The sequence below is a fragment of the Sinohyriopsis cumingii genome, chromosome 6 (assembly GCF_028554795.1).
Source record: "Sinohyriopsis cumingii isolate HCF-2022 chromosome 6, ASM2855479v2, whole genome shotgun sequence".
NCBI lineage: Eukaryota > Metazoa > Mollusca > Bivalvia > Unionida > Unionidae > Sinohyriopsis > Sinohyriopsis cumingii.
This window is the reverse complement of record NC_142966.1, coordinates 23,771,445-23,787,904: the sequence shown is the minus strand read 5'-3', so window position 1 is coordinate 23,787,904 and position 16,460 is coordinate 23,771,445. Positions and strand designations below refer to the sequence as shown.

At 34.6% G+C, this 16,460-nt stretch overlaps 1 protein-coding gene across 4 annotated transcripts in view; it reads left to right on the top strand.

Annotated features, from left to right (window-relative positions):
- Positions 1 to 15,166, top strand: part of LOC149796492 (AFG1-like ATPase) — a 62,218-nt gene extending 47,052 nt beyond the window's left edge. For 3 of the 4 annotated variants that reach the window (XM_089961207.1, XM_089961206.1, XM_089961208.1), the window contains 2 exons: positions 1,734 to 1,850; positions 11,642 to 15,166. In XM_089961207.1, the coding sequence (XP_089817333.1) occupies positions 1,734 to 1,850; positions 11,642 to 11,773 (249 nt within the window). In that variant the 3' untranslated portion in view covers positions 11,774 to 15,166. The remainder of the gene's footprint in view (positions 1 to 1,733; positions 1,851 to 11,641) is intronic. The other variant, XR_016421705.1, reaches the window with a different exon arrangement.
- Positions 15,167 to 16,460: the final 1,294 nt, after the last annotated feature.

Below are 16,460 nucleotides of genomic sequence, written 5' to 3'. Positions count from 1 at the left end.
TATTGCTAGATCTCCTGGGTGGATGTTGAATATTGGAGTTACACTGAAAGTCGTTTTATGATGTCTAGTTGGTCTTTCATAAAAGTGGTTCCATATGGACATATTGCTAGATCTCCTGGGTGGATGTTGAATATGGGTGTTACACTGAAAGTTGTTTTATGATGTCTAGTTGGTTTTTCATAAAAGTGGTTCCATATGGACATATTGCTAAATCTCCTTGGTGGATGGTGAATTGGGGAGTTACACTGAAAGTTGCTTTATAATGTCTAGTTGGTCTTTCATAAAAGTGGTTCCATATGGACATATTGCTAGATCTCCTGGGTGGATGGTGAATATGGGAGTTACACTGAAAGTCGTTTTATGATGTCTAGTTGGTCTTTCATAAAAATGGTTCCATATGGACATATTGCTAAATCTCCTGGGTGGATGGTGAATATGGGAGTTACACTGAAAGTCATTTTATGATGTCTAGTTGGTCTTTCATAAAAATGGTTCCACATGGACATATTGCTAGATCTCCTGGGTGGATGGTGAATATGGGAGTTACACTGAAAGATGTTTTATGATGTCTAGTTGGTCTAAATGAAAATTGTGCTGATCTGCTGTCCAATATAGCCAACAGAAGCCATCTTAAAAGTCTTGTCAGTGGTACTCTTCCTGTAAGTTAGGACATTAGACTTTCACCAAAGACTTCTTATGAAATAGTGGTAGTGTTATATTTAGTATAGCCACCACAGTGGTCATCTTGAAAATCTTTCAACTATGCCTGAACGGATGGTCATATCAGCATGGGGTTTTCAGTCAAAGACTTTTAATGATGTCTAGTTGGTCATAAATGCAAATAGTGCCATCTCCATCCAATATAGCCACGACAGCAGCCATCTTGAAGCTTGTGTTATTACTACTCTTTCTGAGCTGACTGTCCTATTGGCATGTTGTTTTCATTGAAAGACTTTTTATGTCTTTTTGGTTGTAATTAAAAATGGCCACCATGGTAACCATCCTGAAAATCTTTATGTTGCTACTCCTCCTTATTTTATCTATGTCTGGATTTCACCAGTAGACTAATTAAGGTATCTGGTTGATCACAAATGAAAATGCAGACAGTCTGTCTTCAAATATATCTGCCACAATAAATATATTAAAAATCTTGTCACTAATTCTCCTGAATCGATGGCCATTTTAAGATGGGATGTTCTCACAAAGTCCTCTAATGGGGAATCCTGTTTGTCCTAAATGAAAATGGTGCTGATCTTCCATCCAGTTTGCCTGTCACAGTGCCAGAATTGAAAATCCAATCACTCAGGAATGGTTTCAACACTCAGCAGTTAAAAAGATGAAATGTTCTTGATCTCCTGGAAATACTTTCAGCCATTACAGTATCAGTCCATTTGAGGGATTCTTGTTATGATCTAGTTTCAGTTTCTGTCCAGGAGACTTTGAATATAAAGATTTGTGCCACTAATAACAGTTACCTCAGTGTACAACCACCTCTCGTATTCAGTCAGATTCTAACTTTCATTTCTGTTATTTTCCTTATAATCATTTTACATTCCTTTACTAGCAGTCTCCCATATTATACATTCAGCATCGTCTCATCCCTTGATGGGCTGTTTAGTGAAGGTTGCACTGTATTTACTATAGTTATATCTGTGATTAAGTGCATAGAATCAATCTCATGGTGTGATTTTCAGACCAAGAATTTAGTTTTCCTTTTCATCTTCTTCATGTAGGTTAGATTGGTGTGTTCTGCTGCAGCATATCCAAAGGATTTGTTCAGAAGAGGGAAAATTAGTTTAGCAGATTACGAGAGAAATAGACTTCTCATGGATGACCTGGGAATACAAGAGGTAAATTTCTGTTTCAGTTCAAGTTGTATACTTAGAAATTGTTAAAAGCTGAAGATTTAAGTATTGTTTGCCTTTGTGTGTTCAGAAAGCTAGAAATTACCCTTGTTTCCATGGTGTAAATCAGCTGGCAATGCATGACTCCTGACTGTGTTGCCAGTCATTTGCAGGTTACAGCTTCCCAGCAGAGTTTAGTACAGCTGGGTTGAATGGAGAAATTCAGGTTAAGTGCCTTTCTTCATCAAATACATTACTCATTCATAGTACCTTGGTAGAACTACTACTACTGTACAAATATAGCACTCACAGGCTAAAACATTTTAGCTAAAAAGATTAAAGTATATGTCCACTGTGATCTCTCCATGATACCAGGACTTGGTGAAATTATTAGTTTCCTATTCAACTTGTGCTGAGTAGCATGCTGTCTACAGAAAGTCACAAAATCTTTAGAAGCAGTTTGGAAGTTTTCTACCTGAAAACAAGTTGGAGGAGTTTCATCTATAAATTTCCAAGTTTTCTGTTTATCGTATTATCAACAACAAAGTTCTTATTATCAGTCTTACCAGTTTTCTGTCTTCCACACTTAGGCATCTTTGATATGTACTTCACAGGTTACTATGGATTCTAAAGTCTTACAAAAATTACCCTTAAAATATGGACTTATGCATACTAGCAAAAACTATGGAAAAATGATGGTTGCTGAAAATCCGGATAATTGATTCATCCGTGTTTTATTTGGATTTGGGTTTCATCTTAGAATTAGTGAAATTAGTCAGGGAACCAGACTAACTTTACAGCAGCACCCCAGATGCTTTAAATACACCTACTTGTTCATTAGAAGTGTCTGCATGATCATACTGTTGATTTTAAAAATTTTTAAAATGGTGTCCAGAAAGCGATGCATGTTTAAGATAAAAGGGAAAATAAGCTTCTAGAAAAGTGTTAATAATCAACACAGAAGAATAAAAAGGAATATTCAGATTCTTGTGAATAAAAGCTGGAAAGGACACAATTACATTTATTGGACACTACGTGCCAATGTATGTCTCATGGTGGGAGATGTGATTGCCATCGTCATGTGAATGGAAAAGAATGTCCAAGAATTATGTCAAGTTGAGAGATAGCAACAAGCCATTGAGCTGCATAGGGTTTGGAACTAGAGTTTGTGCAACTGTACTAGTGGTACTACGTGTACTTTACAAACTTTTCAGTTGAACATAATGTTTATCGTCAATGCGTCAAACTTTTAATTACATTTTCCAGCTTTACATTAGCATTTATTGATATTTTGTTACACCTTACTGAAGACTAGTCAATCTTGTGGAAGAAAATTAACTGCCTTACTCAGACGGACTTGTCAGGGTTGGCAGGTCTGCATCCCTTCACAAAGCCATATTATTAAGTGCAGGTCTAATGCATGATATGAGATAGAAAACTAATTTCATTTTGCTGTATAATTGCAACTGCATTTGGATACATACAGGTCAGTTTTCTGTATTATCCTGTGTTAGCATCCACTTCATAATTTCATATGTGATGCTTCACTGTATGGAATGTTTTTGGCCCTTTCCTACAGGTAACATTATCTCATTGTAGCATCGACTTTTAAGTATCAATAATGATGCTTCAGTGCCTTTTTTATTATCAGGTTTTGTATGTACTATAGAAAACTTATTTATACTACGGTAAAGATTTCACCATTGTCGGGTATGTACAGGTAAGATTTCTATACATGGCTTACTAATAGCCTCCAGCTTACCATAAGTGAAGCTTCAGTGATTTTACCTGTACAGTCTCTACCATCTTAGGATGCCATAGGATTGTGGCTTCCCTCAGGATCATTATTTACATGTCAACATTCTTGAGAAGAAAACTGTTTTGAATGCTTTTCTTTGGTGGCTGTAGAATCTACATGGGAATGGAGTTCTCCTTCTAACAACAACACTGTGGTGACTTGTCTCAAACAGCAAAGTGGAAACATGTCTTAACCTTTGTATTCTTGTTTCGAATTTTCTTGAGTGGTGTCCTCAACGATAAATCTGCATTCAAGTTTGACATATCCTAGACTGATAATGAATTGATAGACTCATTCTCCTGCAAGAATGAACTAATACAAATGAAATGGTCTCTTCATCCATTGTTTTTCACTCAATACATTCTCAGTGGGATTGACCTATGATGTTTCTATTGGCCACATGGTGGAATGCCAAAATCCCAACCATTGTCTCACCAGTCCTGGATCCAAAAGACCTGGATAATCAATGCTCTTTCTGTAGAATGGAACAGCCAACTGTATACACTTTAACACCTCAGGTTCCTAAGCTGATACAGGTAGAAAAAGAATATAAGTGTCTCCTTGACCTGATTATTCAGTTGAAATGGGAAATCTTTGATCAAACTCATCAATTTCACAGTAGAATCATCAGGAATCAAGATATTCCCATATCTGCTTTAAGCAACCACTATGGCAGGTGTTTCATCCCAGCCCAGAGTTATTGAACCTGCAAGTCTGGATCTTATTAAAATACACCCTTAAGAACAAATAGTCCTCACAATAAGCGGTGAAGAATCCCTCATGTCATGGCCATCCACTGTAAAGGCAATGAAATATATTCTCACTAGTGCGTACAAGAACACTTTATAACACTGCGGGCATCCATACCCCAATAACAAAGTTACTATGGCTCTTCGACGAGAAACATTTTGCACCAATCACAATTAAAAGCCTACTGTTCCAAAATCACTGGCACACTGCATTATCATGGAAGCAATGATATCGGACAAACCAAAGAACTATCCAATCTTCTGTTCATTTTGCATTTCACCTGTTTAATGATACTGGATCCTTGCCAAAAGTGAAATTTATAATGGGTTTTAACCTGGCTGAACAAGACACCATTTGAACTGCTGTCAAGAGCTTAATTAGTTCACCTGTTATACATGTCCTGCCTCATCACTGCATTGGCAAATAGTAGACAGAATTAACAAATACATTTCCTATTGGTTGACCATCTGCATGTAGTTTTGACAAGACAGATCCATATCACTCATGAGGTCCCCTTCTTTCATTGCCAAGAGCAGGCTAACTTCCATGGGTAATCAGATGTTGGTAATAATTCCTATCTACTCTGGACACTTCTTCTTCTACAGGACCCAGTACAAGCTCTGAAGTGGTACTGAGGAAGATTGAGGTGTTGCATTGAGGGAGATCATGTCTCATTTTGCTTGTGAACAGAGGAAGGAAGATATATCAACATGGACACTTTCAGCTGGATAAAGTGGGCTATCTGTTCCACGTATCTAAAGTAACCCCACACCAATTAATTTTGCTTCACATATCAGCTCACGAAGTTAGGACAGTGACCACAAACATTGCACGTGAGCCAAACTGTTCTCTGCGTTGAGATGGAAATCTGAGTACACTTCTCCAGTTTTTATCAGAGATCTTTAATCCTAAAAGGCTCAACTTAACCTGGTGGAACTTCTACCCATAGTGCAAAAGATTACCTTCCGAGTCACTCGACAGCTTCATAAAGATGTCGCTTCATGATTTCATTGGATATGTAGGAGGGAAATTTGTCCCATTTGAATACACTCCCTGGCCTGGAATCTATTTTCCAGTCGAGTTATCTAGAAGCTGTCTCACATACCTTTGGGGTCTGGAGATGGTCTCGCTAGAGTAAGGGGCTGAATCTCCCACCAACTCTTATTATTCTTCTAAGGTATTATGATTGGGTAACATATTTGAAGAAGAAACCAATTATTTCTAGTAAATATGTTTTTTCAATAATATTTACCCAACCATAATATATATACACCCTCCCAGCCGCTATTCAGTTACTGATGATTTTATATGATTTAGTGTAAATCTTTTTTGTCAAGGAGAGATCACTCCAACTGCCAACTAGATGGGCAGATAACTTGTAGTATTTGGTAAACGTTTTTACCTGGGAGGGCTGGATTTCCAAGGTAGTAGTAGTTCTCATTATGCTTGTGCTCCACTAACAATATTATGGCTTCTAATCCAGTCACATGGAAAACTTTTCAACTTGTTGTCCAGGTCAGCTTTGCCAATTTGGATCAAACCTGCTAGGTGACTTTCTTATAATATGCTTCCCTAGCAATGCTCTGACTTGAAGACAACCATATGGAAAGCATGTTTCAACCTAAAATCTTCAGCCTCTCATTTAGAATGCTTGAGCCAGTTTTGATATCACTAACAATTCTTAGGAGATGCTTTGCTAGATTTGTGTTAAGGTTGGCTCCCAAAACAAGGGGTTGACTTCTTTAGCATCAATTTTGGAAACATACTTTTAGCTTCTTCCCCAGAACAGTTTGAAATAGTGTTGATGCAAGCTTTTTGTCTGATATTTTCAACCAGAATTATATTCTGGACTGCTTCTCTAACAATGCTGTTGCTTCCATAGCAACCGGTCTCACAATTGTTATTAAACTTGATTGGATTGGTTGTTAGAGCCTACTCTGCCAGAACTTTGTCTTCTCCAGCATGATTCCTGGCATAAATGCCTTTTTGTATTGGACAAATGATGCTGATGCACCATCATACTTGGATTAAGATAGCAAAACAAAATCTTGGATGAAGATATCAAAAACCCAAAACCTTAAAACAGTTAATTTCATAGCATGTGCAATTTAATAACAGTATTGGGAGAGATTTCTACAAAATGCATCCTACTGAACCTGATTTCTTGGTAGCTTGCATTTAGCTATTAGGTAGATTGGTGCCCATCTCAGGCCTCTTGTTCAGTGAGATGTATTTGAAAAGCAGAAAAAGATACATTACTGCTGCTTGGGCTCAATCCATTACCACTGAAATTACTGAAGTTTCTCCTTGTCCAACCTTCTAATCCACTGTGCTGTTGGCATCTACATATCCTACAAAGCCAAACAAATATATGAATGGTTAATGAGATCATGAGTACTGCACAGATTCTGAGCATTTTACATTTGTTCCTGGAGACAAATAACTGTACAGGGTTCCCATGTTACAGGGAAATCGGGAAAAAAGTCAGGAGAAATGATAATTGTTTTCCCGACCATGAAAAGTCCTTGAATTTTGCAAATATTGATGAAAGTCTAGTAAAACCTGGGAATTTTACTCCACAACGTGACACCTGAAACACTTATGTAATTGAGTCGTAACTGAACTGATCTTGAGTTAAATTTATCGAGTTCTAAACAGAATATTTGGAGGTTGCAGTATGGATCATTTGGGTGCTTGCCATAAATATATTTGTTGAGACAATCCAAACTCTCAGTGGATTAGATATGTCTAGTAGACTTTTCGTTTCACTGACAGCTCAATATCTGTGGGGTTTTTTTTATGAATGGTATGAAAACCAGTCTAGCATCACAAGAGGCCAACATGGTGGCATTAAAGCATAGCCACTTAGTGGATGGGCTAGCAAACTTAAACATTAAATCGAGTTATACCTGCATGAAATCATTATGAAAATTATTTTGTTTTCTCAGAAACTGAGAGTATTAAAATCATTATGTCTTTGATCTGCTGAAAGATGATAAAACTAATGTGTTGATGAAATTTGAGCTGGTACGAGCGATTTTGATTGCTAGTCGCACGAGCACACAAAATCTCACAACTGTCATTTTCAAATATTATAGAAAAAAAATATTAAAGGAAAGTCGTGTACTAGTTGTAATAAAAATACAAAAACGAAAGAGCACAAAATTCTGTATATTTATTCCGAGACCAACTTCGGGAGTTTTGTTGTGTCACATGACTGACACATTGACATCTGCTCTCTCACGCAGGGAGCATATGAAGCAGGGAACCAGACTACTCTGCTTGATGAATCAGACTGGCCAAGTTTCTTGTAGTTGTTCTCGAAATAAATATTTTGAGAATTATGTTCTTTCCGGTTTTTACAAAAGATATCAGACTTTCATTTAATATAATTGAAATTTTGTACAACAACATGTCGTCGTTTGTGATTGGTGAAGTTATGTGACTTTTAATGCAAATGGTGAGTTCTGGGTCAGGTTTCATCTATGTTGAGTTTCATCTAGTCTTTCAGCGGATTAAAGACATAACGATTATAATACTTGCTATTTTTGAGGAAATGAATAATTTTGTACAACAACATTAAAAAGGAGTTTGTTGTTGACATCATGTGACTATTGGACTTCTGATGTCGTCGTTTGAAATTTGTGAAGTCATGTAACTATTGACGCAAATGGCGAGTACTGTGCCAGGTTTCATCTATGCTGAGTTTCGTCTAGTCTATCAGTGGATTAAAGACATAATGATTATAATACTTACCATTTTTGAGAAAATAAATAATTTTCTTATCGATTTCATGCAGGTATAAGTCAATATAACATAGTTTAAATTTTGCTATGCCCACTGGTAAGCTATCTTACGGTGGTGGCAGATTCCAAATTTTTTATATATAATTGCTCTGAACCTACACTCCATCCAAAATGTCCAGATATGAAAAATGGGGTTGGAATAGTATGCGGAAACCCAGATTAGAAATTTTTTGAATCTCTGAGCTAAATTTTGGTGCAAAACTATTACACAGTGACATGTAGCTTGAAGTATTGGTTTAAGATCTTAAATGGAACGCAGGAGAAATTTGAAATTGTCGTCCCTTTTATTATATATTAAGAAACGATAAGAATATCGGTTTGGAGACTGGTTTACTTAACTACAAGAAGACAAGTTGATTTTACATAAAATTCATTCCTTGTTTATACAACAGTATATAATTTTGAAGGTCTTTTGTCAAAATTTAAATCAACCCTTTTGTAAATGTCTTTAAATTATGGAATTTTACCAAATCGTCTTAAGGAGTTTAGGTTGGTTGAAAAATGTTGTTTCAGATTTTATTGGCACACATAAATTCAGGGTTAAACTTTTTGTATTACAAGATAAGATTCTAATACTTTGCATTTATTTGGGGGTTTTCATACTGTGATAGGAAATGTTTACTTTGTATAACATGCACATATATTGCTCTAGAATTCTTTAGAATTAAAGGGATGAAAGGAAACAAAATAATTTATGCAAATTATGTTGTTTCCGTGTAGTAACATAATGCAGGTCAGCAAAGTAAAGTATATATTCTGTACATTGAAATGGCTTTAAATGTAAATTTATGGGAATATAGTCCGATTTTTTTCATGTGACTCATTTTGTGGTTTTGTACATGATCATCTTTTCTGACGTATACGTTTTGGAGAGTCTTGAAAGAGAAACATCTTCAGATTTGGAAAATGCATGTTTTATTATCCAGAATGTTCTTTAAATCCAGTCAGTAATGTGTCATATGTTAGCCTTGAAAAAATTAATTTCATCCTGGAAAAGACCTGGAAATTTATATTCAGAAAAGCGTGGGAACCATGAACTGTATCGAGGACTTGGCAAACTTCAAACAATAATATTGTTTTCTAACATATTAAATAAAAAAGTATGACAGTATTGTAAGTGATATATTAACAGATTATTTAATAGTAGTAGTAATCATTATTGGTCAGATAATTGAGTTAAAGAAGATATATACATGAATATATTTGGTAGTACTAACATGTCCTCTGAAATATAACTAGATGGATAGATAGAGGTGAAATAAATATTAAATATTTGACCGTGTTTGAGTACACATACATTTATATCAATGGGAATTAGCTACTTTTTTATGGATGAAGATTTACTTAAAGGCTTTTGGAATGGGTACTTTTTGAATATTAAACTCTGAAAGAATAAAGCTTTTCAGACTGAAATTTATAATTTACTTGAAATTTTGAGAATGAAATTATTGATGACAATTGTATTAAAATTTTAAAATTGAATATATTTCTCTTTTTAAAATATTACTGCAGATTTAAGCTTAGATGAAATGGGACATTTTTTCTACATAATAATAGTACCGCTCATTGATCTTTAAACATGGTCCCAGTGGTTGAGTGAGATAAGGTTATTGCCATTACAGATCACTAACACATCTCACTTCAGTCCACTTGAATTCAGGTCTCAGCTTGGCCAATGTGGGTATGTGACAGAGCTTGCCAGTAGCTTCAGGCATGTTGGTGGTTATTCCTATGTTCTTTCTCCACCAAATATGCCAGTTGCCTATCATGTGCTGAAAAATGGATTAAATCCCACAAGATCAAACCAAACAAATCATCTTTCAGCAATTTAAAAAACGAAACTATTAGGCTTACATTGACAGTTGTCATTTAAAGATTACTGCTGTATAAATCATGTGTGACAATATATCAGAGAAATACCATATGGGTTGTTTTAGTGGTGAAAATATGTTATTCATTTGTCATCCTTCGGACTAGATCACAAAATCAGTTCTGTTTAATGTTATTATTTGTTAAAATTTTTGTGGCTGATTTTTGTTCAAAATTTATTTTGTGAAACTTTAAAGTGAAAACACAACAGAACAGTCCTATCTTTTAAAAAAAAACAGAAATACTTAATTAGTCTCTCCTTTCAGCATGTCCAATAAAAATATGTCATTACCTATTGATACAGTAGAATCAGAAATAAATGTTTCTTCTTTCTCAGGGGCACTCAGTCTTTAATACTGGTACATAAATGCAAGCAATATTGTCATCATAGATAAACTGAATAATGAGTTTAAGTGACCACTCGAACATATCCACTGCTATCAACAATATGAAGAATTGTTAATGCCATGCACTTTGATTGGAAACTGTGAACATGAAGTAGCCAATCAAGCTTAGAAAGGGCAAGGAGTGGTCTGTACAAGCCTGTGTTTAAAATTGACATTGCACTATTATTTTGTTTAAATGGAACAGACTTACATGTCTGTGAAATGACATAATCCAATTACTTGATTCGTTCCTATTGATCTTTTCCTAATTGAATGGCAAATTAGCCATTTTGACCAGTCCTCAACAGAGGAATAATTTTGCTAACAACAGAAGACAATTTTTGCAGTGAATAGAAAATATTACTGGTTATGCACACTAAATTAAAAACCCTCCCAATACCTCCAATCACTAACATATAAATTGCCAACATTGAAAATAACTGCCACAAAAGAATGTGATGTATGATATACAGAGTAACACTGTTTGACTCACTTGACTTACAAGTTTGTTTGGTTTCTGACCTTTCAAAGACTAGTTTTTTTAAAGAGGGAACTGTTTTATTTTTACATGTCCATATGCAGTGTGCCTGTTTTACACATATTCCAAAAGTTTAATCACTAATTCTCTCACCAAGTACTAAAGTGCATATTTTTATAGATTGTTGTTTTGCACATGTATCAAAATGCATAAAACATTGTTGTGTTTTTGCTCATTTTCATACATTGTGTGTTGTTTCTACACATTGTGTATTGTTTTTGCACATTTTTATACATTGTTGTTTTTGCACATTTTTGTACATTGTTGTGTTGTTTTTGCAGTTATACATTGTTTTGTTGTTTTTCACATTTGTATACATTGTTGTTTTATGCATTTTTATACATTTTTTTTTTGTTTTTGCACATTTTTTTACACTTGTTTTATGCATTTGGATACATTGTTGTTTTATGCATTTTTATACATTGTTGTTTTATGCATTTTTTTAGTATTGTTTGTTGTTTTTGCACATTTCATTGGTAACATAATTACCAACTATCATTATTATCTATATCATCAAGTTATTTAACTTGTTCCAGGGCACTATATTATTTCTTAATTTTTAGGTTTTGACTAATAATTGTCATTTATTTCTCGAATTCTGTGTGTCTAACCAATCAAAGTCAAGTATTTGTACCTTTCTCTTATTCCAGTTGTCCGACAAGTCACAGGCCAGTATTTTCACAGGAGAGGAGGAGTTATTTGCCTTTGAGAGGACAATATCACGTCTCACAGAAATGAGAACAGAAGAATACTGGAATCAAAGACAGAAAGCAAAATCTTGATGAATGCTGTTTTTTAGGCACCACATTTTTAGTAGTTATTATTAAATTTTTGAATATTTATTGTATGCAGTTCATTAGTTTTATTTTCAAATTTAGAAAAAGAGTCCTTACTGTACTTTGCCATTCATACAGATACCTACATGTATAATGTAAAAATGATCATCTACCTCTCAAAAGAATTGTTGGTGCTAGATCTGTACTTACATATAATCTTTATCAGTTGATAAATATTTCACTATTTTAAAAATTAGGCAAATTGTTTGAATCATCACTGTATCTGTGATTTACTATTGCACAGTGTAGATTTCATTGCATCAGATTTTTGTATAAAGATTAATTTAGAAAGTCACTGTCACAATGACAGTTAAGATATTGTTATCAACTACTGTTGGAACAAATACAAGCCCCCCACCATTTTAACACTGTCTGTGGAATGTATTCCATTATAGCAAGACCATTGATATGTCATGATTAGGTAGTTGTTGAAAAGCAGCAGATGCATTCATTTATAAGATTAGAAAGAGCCACTTGGACTCTTTAATTATATTTTGTCCAGTGTTTATAATTTAATTTTATGAAGCACAAAAGTACAGGATTATTGTTAGATTTAGTAATACAGGCCATGTTTTTTAATTCTTTAATATAAGACAAAAATTGTTTTCATAAAAAAAATTGTGACATATTGTATGGTGGGGTTGGTTTTCGGTTTCAGATGTAATATATAAGGACAATATCTGTTGATGCAGAAGTATGCAGGTGATTGTAAAATACATATTGTTTGTCAATAGCTTTTTTAAATGTTTAAATAGAAACTATCAAAATGTTATAGGATTGTTCACTTTTATCACAAAGCAGATGTTGTTGTGAAGTTTTATTGATGTTACCTACCCATTATTTTAGACGACAATAAATTTCTTTTTGTTTTAATGACAGAGTGTTGAAAGGACCTTGTTATCTTGACTTTGTAAAACTAAAAACACAAGTATTACAGTTCTTAGGACTGTATAATTAATTCAAAGGCATGCATTCTTCTCTTGCTTGCATTATGGTCCATTTGTTTCCATCTTCAATTCACCATTTATTCCCAATGTAAGGCATCTTAAAACTGCTTCTGCTTGTATCCTTTCCTTACTGTCAGACTTCTCAAATATTTGATTAGTGTACATAGTAGATTATGACTTATTAGGGGCCCAAAACATCAAAGGTAAAAATCGTTAAGTGAAATTGTTTGGGTGTGGGGAGTTGGTGACATTCATCATGATGTGAAGGTGTAGATTGATGGTGACATTCATGACAAGGTTAGGGTGTAGGTTTGATCATGGGGTGAGGTTATAGATTGATGGTGACATTCATCATGAGTTGAGGATGTATGTTTCATCATGAGGTGAGGGTGTAGATTTCATCATGAGGTGAGGTTGTGGATTGATGTTGACTTTCATCATGAGGTGAGGGTGTAGATTTCATCGTGAGGTGAGGTTATGGATTGATGGTCACATTCATTGTCAGGTGAGGGTGTAGATTTCATCATGAGGTGAGGGTGTAGATTTCATCATGAGGTGAGGTTATGGATTGATGGTGACATTCATCATGAAGTGAGGGTATAGGTTTCATAATAAGGTGAGGTTATGGATTGATAGTGACTTTCGTCACAGCATGAGGGTGTAGGTTTCAATATAAGGTGAAGTTGCAAATTGATGGTTATGTTCATCATGAGGTGAGTTTGTGGGGTGATGGTGACATTCATCTTGAGGTAAGGATGAAGGTTTCATCATGAGGTGATGTTGTGGGTTGATGGTTATGATATTTGTTATTAGGTAAGGTTGATTCTCAAAATACATCATGAGGTGAGGTTGTAGGTTGATGGTGAAATTCATCACAGTAAGACTTAATTTTTTACTAGTCATGTTTATGCCCTAAAACTCTTGATAAACACAAATTATCACACTTCATCAAAAATCGATTCATGGTAAACATAACGTTTAGCACAAGTTATATTTATTTCCCCTAAAACAGTTTGTCCACCATCTTCATGGCCAACTTACCACAAGAATGTCATTGATAGGAAAAGTAAATTGTCACATGATTTTCTATGATTTTACAATATAAATTATCTTTTTGGAAAACCATGATTTTCTGTACTCATTTTCCTACAAATATAGGCTTCTGAAATATATTTCTTAACAAAATCAGTGTACCCAACATATTTCTTATGTGAACTGCATATTTCCATAAAAGAGAGCTACAGAAAATCTGATAGCCTGATGTCTGAGCCCTTCTAAACCAAAATTGGTCCCATCTCATATTCTAAGTAAGTTGCCTGCCCCCCAACCAAAAAAAGTTATCTAATCTTTTAGAGAAACCTTGCACCCACCAATGAAGTGCTGCATTTTTTATTTCAAGTTTTTAAAAGACACTGGCAAATTATTAATCAGCTTCCTGATGGGGCACCATCTGTAGGTCCCTCCACATTACTAAGACCATCAGCATAAAAAAGTTATAAACTTCAAGTGTACGTAGAATCAAAGAACATGACCAATGAATGGGAACAGTACCATATTTCATTAGTTACCTATAATTAGCACTTACTTGATGACACTGACTTTGTAATGTATAGATCAGTATCTATGATAGTTAAGCCAAGCTGCAGGTTTAGTGACTTATAAAAGCCCCCGATACAATATTTTCACCCTGAAGGAACTGAGATCATTTCATTTTAATCCATTTAGTTCATTTAGTTGGTAGCCACTGATTCTGTTGATACAGAGTGAGAGTTGTGTGTAATGATAACATATCCATTGTACTATCACATAAACTAATTAAGAAACTTTAAGCTACAATGTTTACTGATCGATATGTAAAAGATCATTGCCTCTCTCACATCATTATTGTTTTCAACTTCGATCGAGAAACACCGAGATTTATGCAGTATTCAGAAAACAACTACTCTAAGGTCCCCCAGTCCTGTGCATCATGTTGATATACACTAATCATTAGCCTGATGGCAAAGCTGAAAGTATACATTTGGAGATCACAAGAACAGATGTGTGTGCCATGGTTATTCAGAATTCACCACCAGAGGATGCAGAAATTGTAAAATCTATGGAAATCTTGCTAGCCATGAGACCCTCCCCTGCAGAATGTGAATGAGGGTTCATTATTGTAAACAAAATCAAAAGTATAAGGGATTGACCATTTCATTTTTCTGGATGGGATGGGTGTATACAAAATATGGCCATGGGAGGTAACAGATTTTAAGTCAAGGCAATTGATTTTTTTAAGCCACTTCCCCTGGGCCTGTTATTATTGGAAGAGATTTCTAATCAGGACTTGGAGTAAAACATCGCTCTATGTGAAATAATTTTAAAGGTGAATAAACACAGAAAGTCAATTTAATATGATTTTGCTTATTTCTTTCATATTTAAATTATAGCAATTTCAACAAAAATATTTGTAAATAATAGTACCATTTTTGATAAATGGAATTCGTTATTAGATCTGGAGCTAGTCGAAATTAAGCTAGAATTAGTGAATTTTTAAAAAAAGTAACTTGTCTTGGGCCTGTATCGAAAAAACAGATTTCTTTGAGCTCTGCATAAAATAATAATAATATATTATAATGCTGTTCATGGGATCCATACAAAGTTGACTGCCTTACAAGTGAGGTCACCTTAGATTGAGGTGTTTTATATTTAATATTGCTATAAAATAATGAAAGGGTATCCATGACCATACCTGCCTTATAAAAGGAACTGGCATATGCTGAGGCATTCTGATAGTGGGTTAGTGCTGTATTTGATTCCTCCAGCTCTTACATAAGGTCTACTTACACAATGTATGTTTTGTTTATATTATAGTAATATTACTAGTACATGTCTTTATACTAAGGCACCTTATAATGAGGGTTTACTGTAATGATAATGTCATGGCAGGTCAAGATTTACTCTATTCACTTGAAATCTGTAATTAAAAAAACACTGCAGACACAGATTTAACTGACACAATATGTGATGGAATATCTGGGACTGTGCTTAGCATAGTTGGCTCTATGTTATATACAAACCAAAATGGTCCTAAATCAATGTGTCCCAGTTCATTTAAAGGATATTTAATGTGGACCAGTTCTTTAAACATTCAGACAGCTTCATCACAGTAATTTTTAAATATTAATTTTTAGAACAGAAATTTCTTTTATTATTTTTATTTGATTCTTTAACATTTGTCAAGGCCACCCTATTAGAAGCTCAACATATTGATCATTTTGATATTCATATACATCATTCTGTGCCCTAGATTACACGTGGTATATAAAGCTCAACATAGTGATCACATTGGTGTCCATATTCTAAACTCTAAATTCAATTCAGTATGTAAGTTATCACTTGGGTGTCTGTATAAGGCGATCTACACCAAAGATTAAACTCGATATAGAAGTTATCTCATGGGTGCATAAGACCATCTACACCATGGATTAAAATCAGTATGTAAGCTATCACTTGGGTGTGTGTATAAGGCCATCTACACCATGGATTAAACTCAGTGTAGACATTATTATTTCGGTGTCTGTATAAGGCCATCTCCACCATGTATTAAACTTAGTATAGAAGTTTTCACTTGGGTGTCTGTATAAGACCATCTACATCATGGATTAAACTCAGTATAGAAGTTATCACTTGGGTGTATAAGGCCA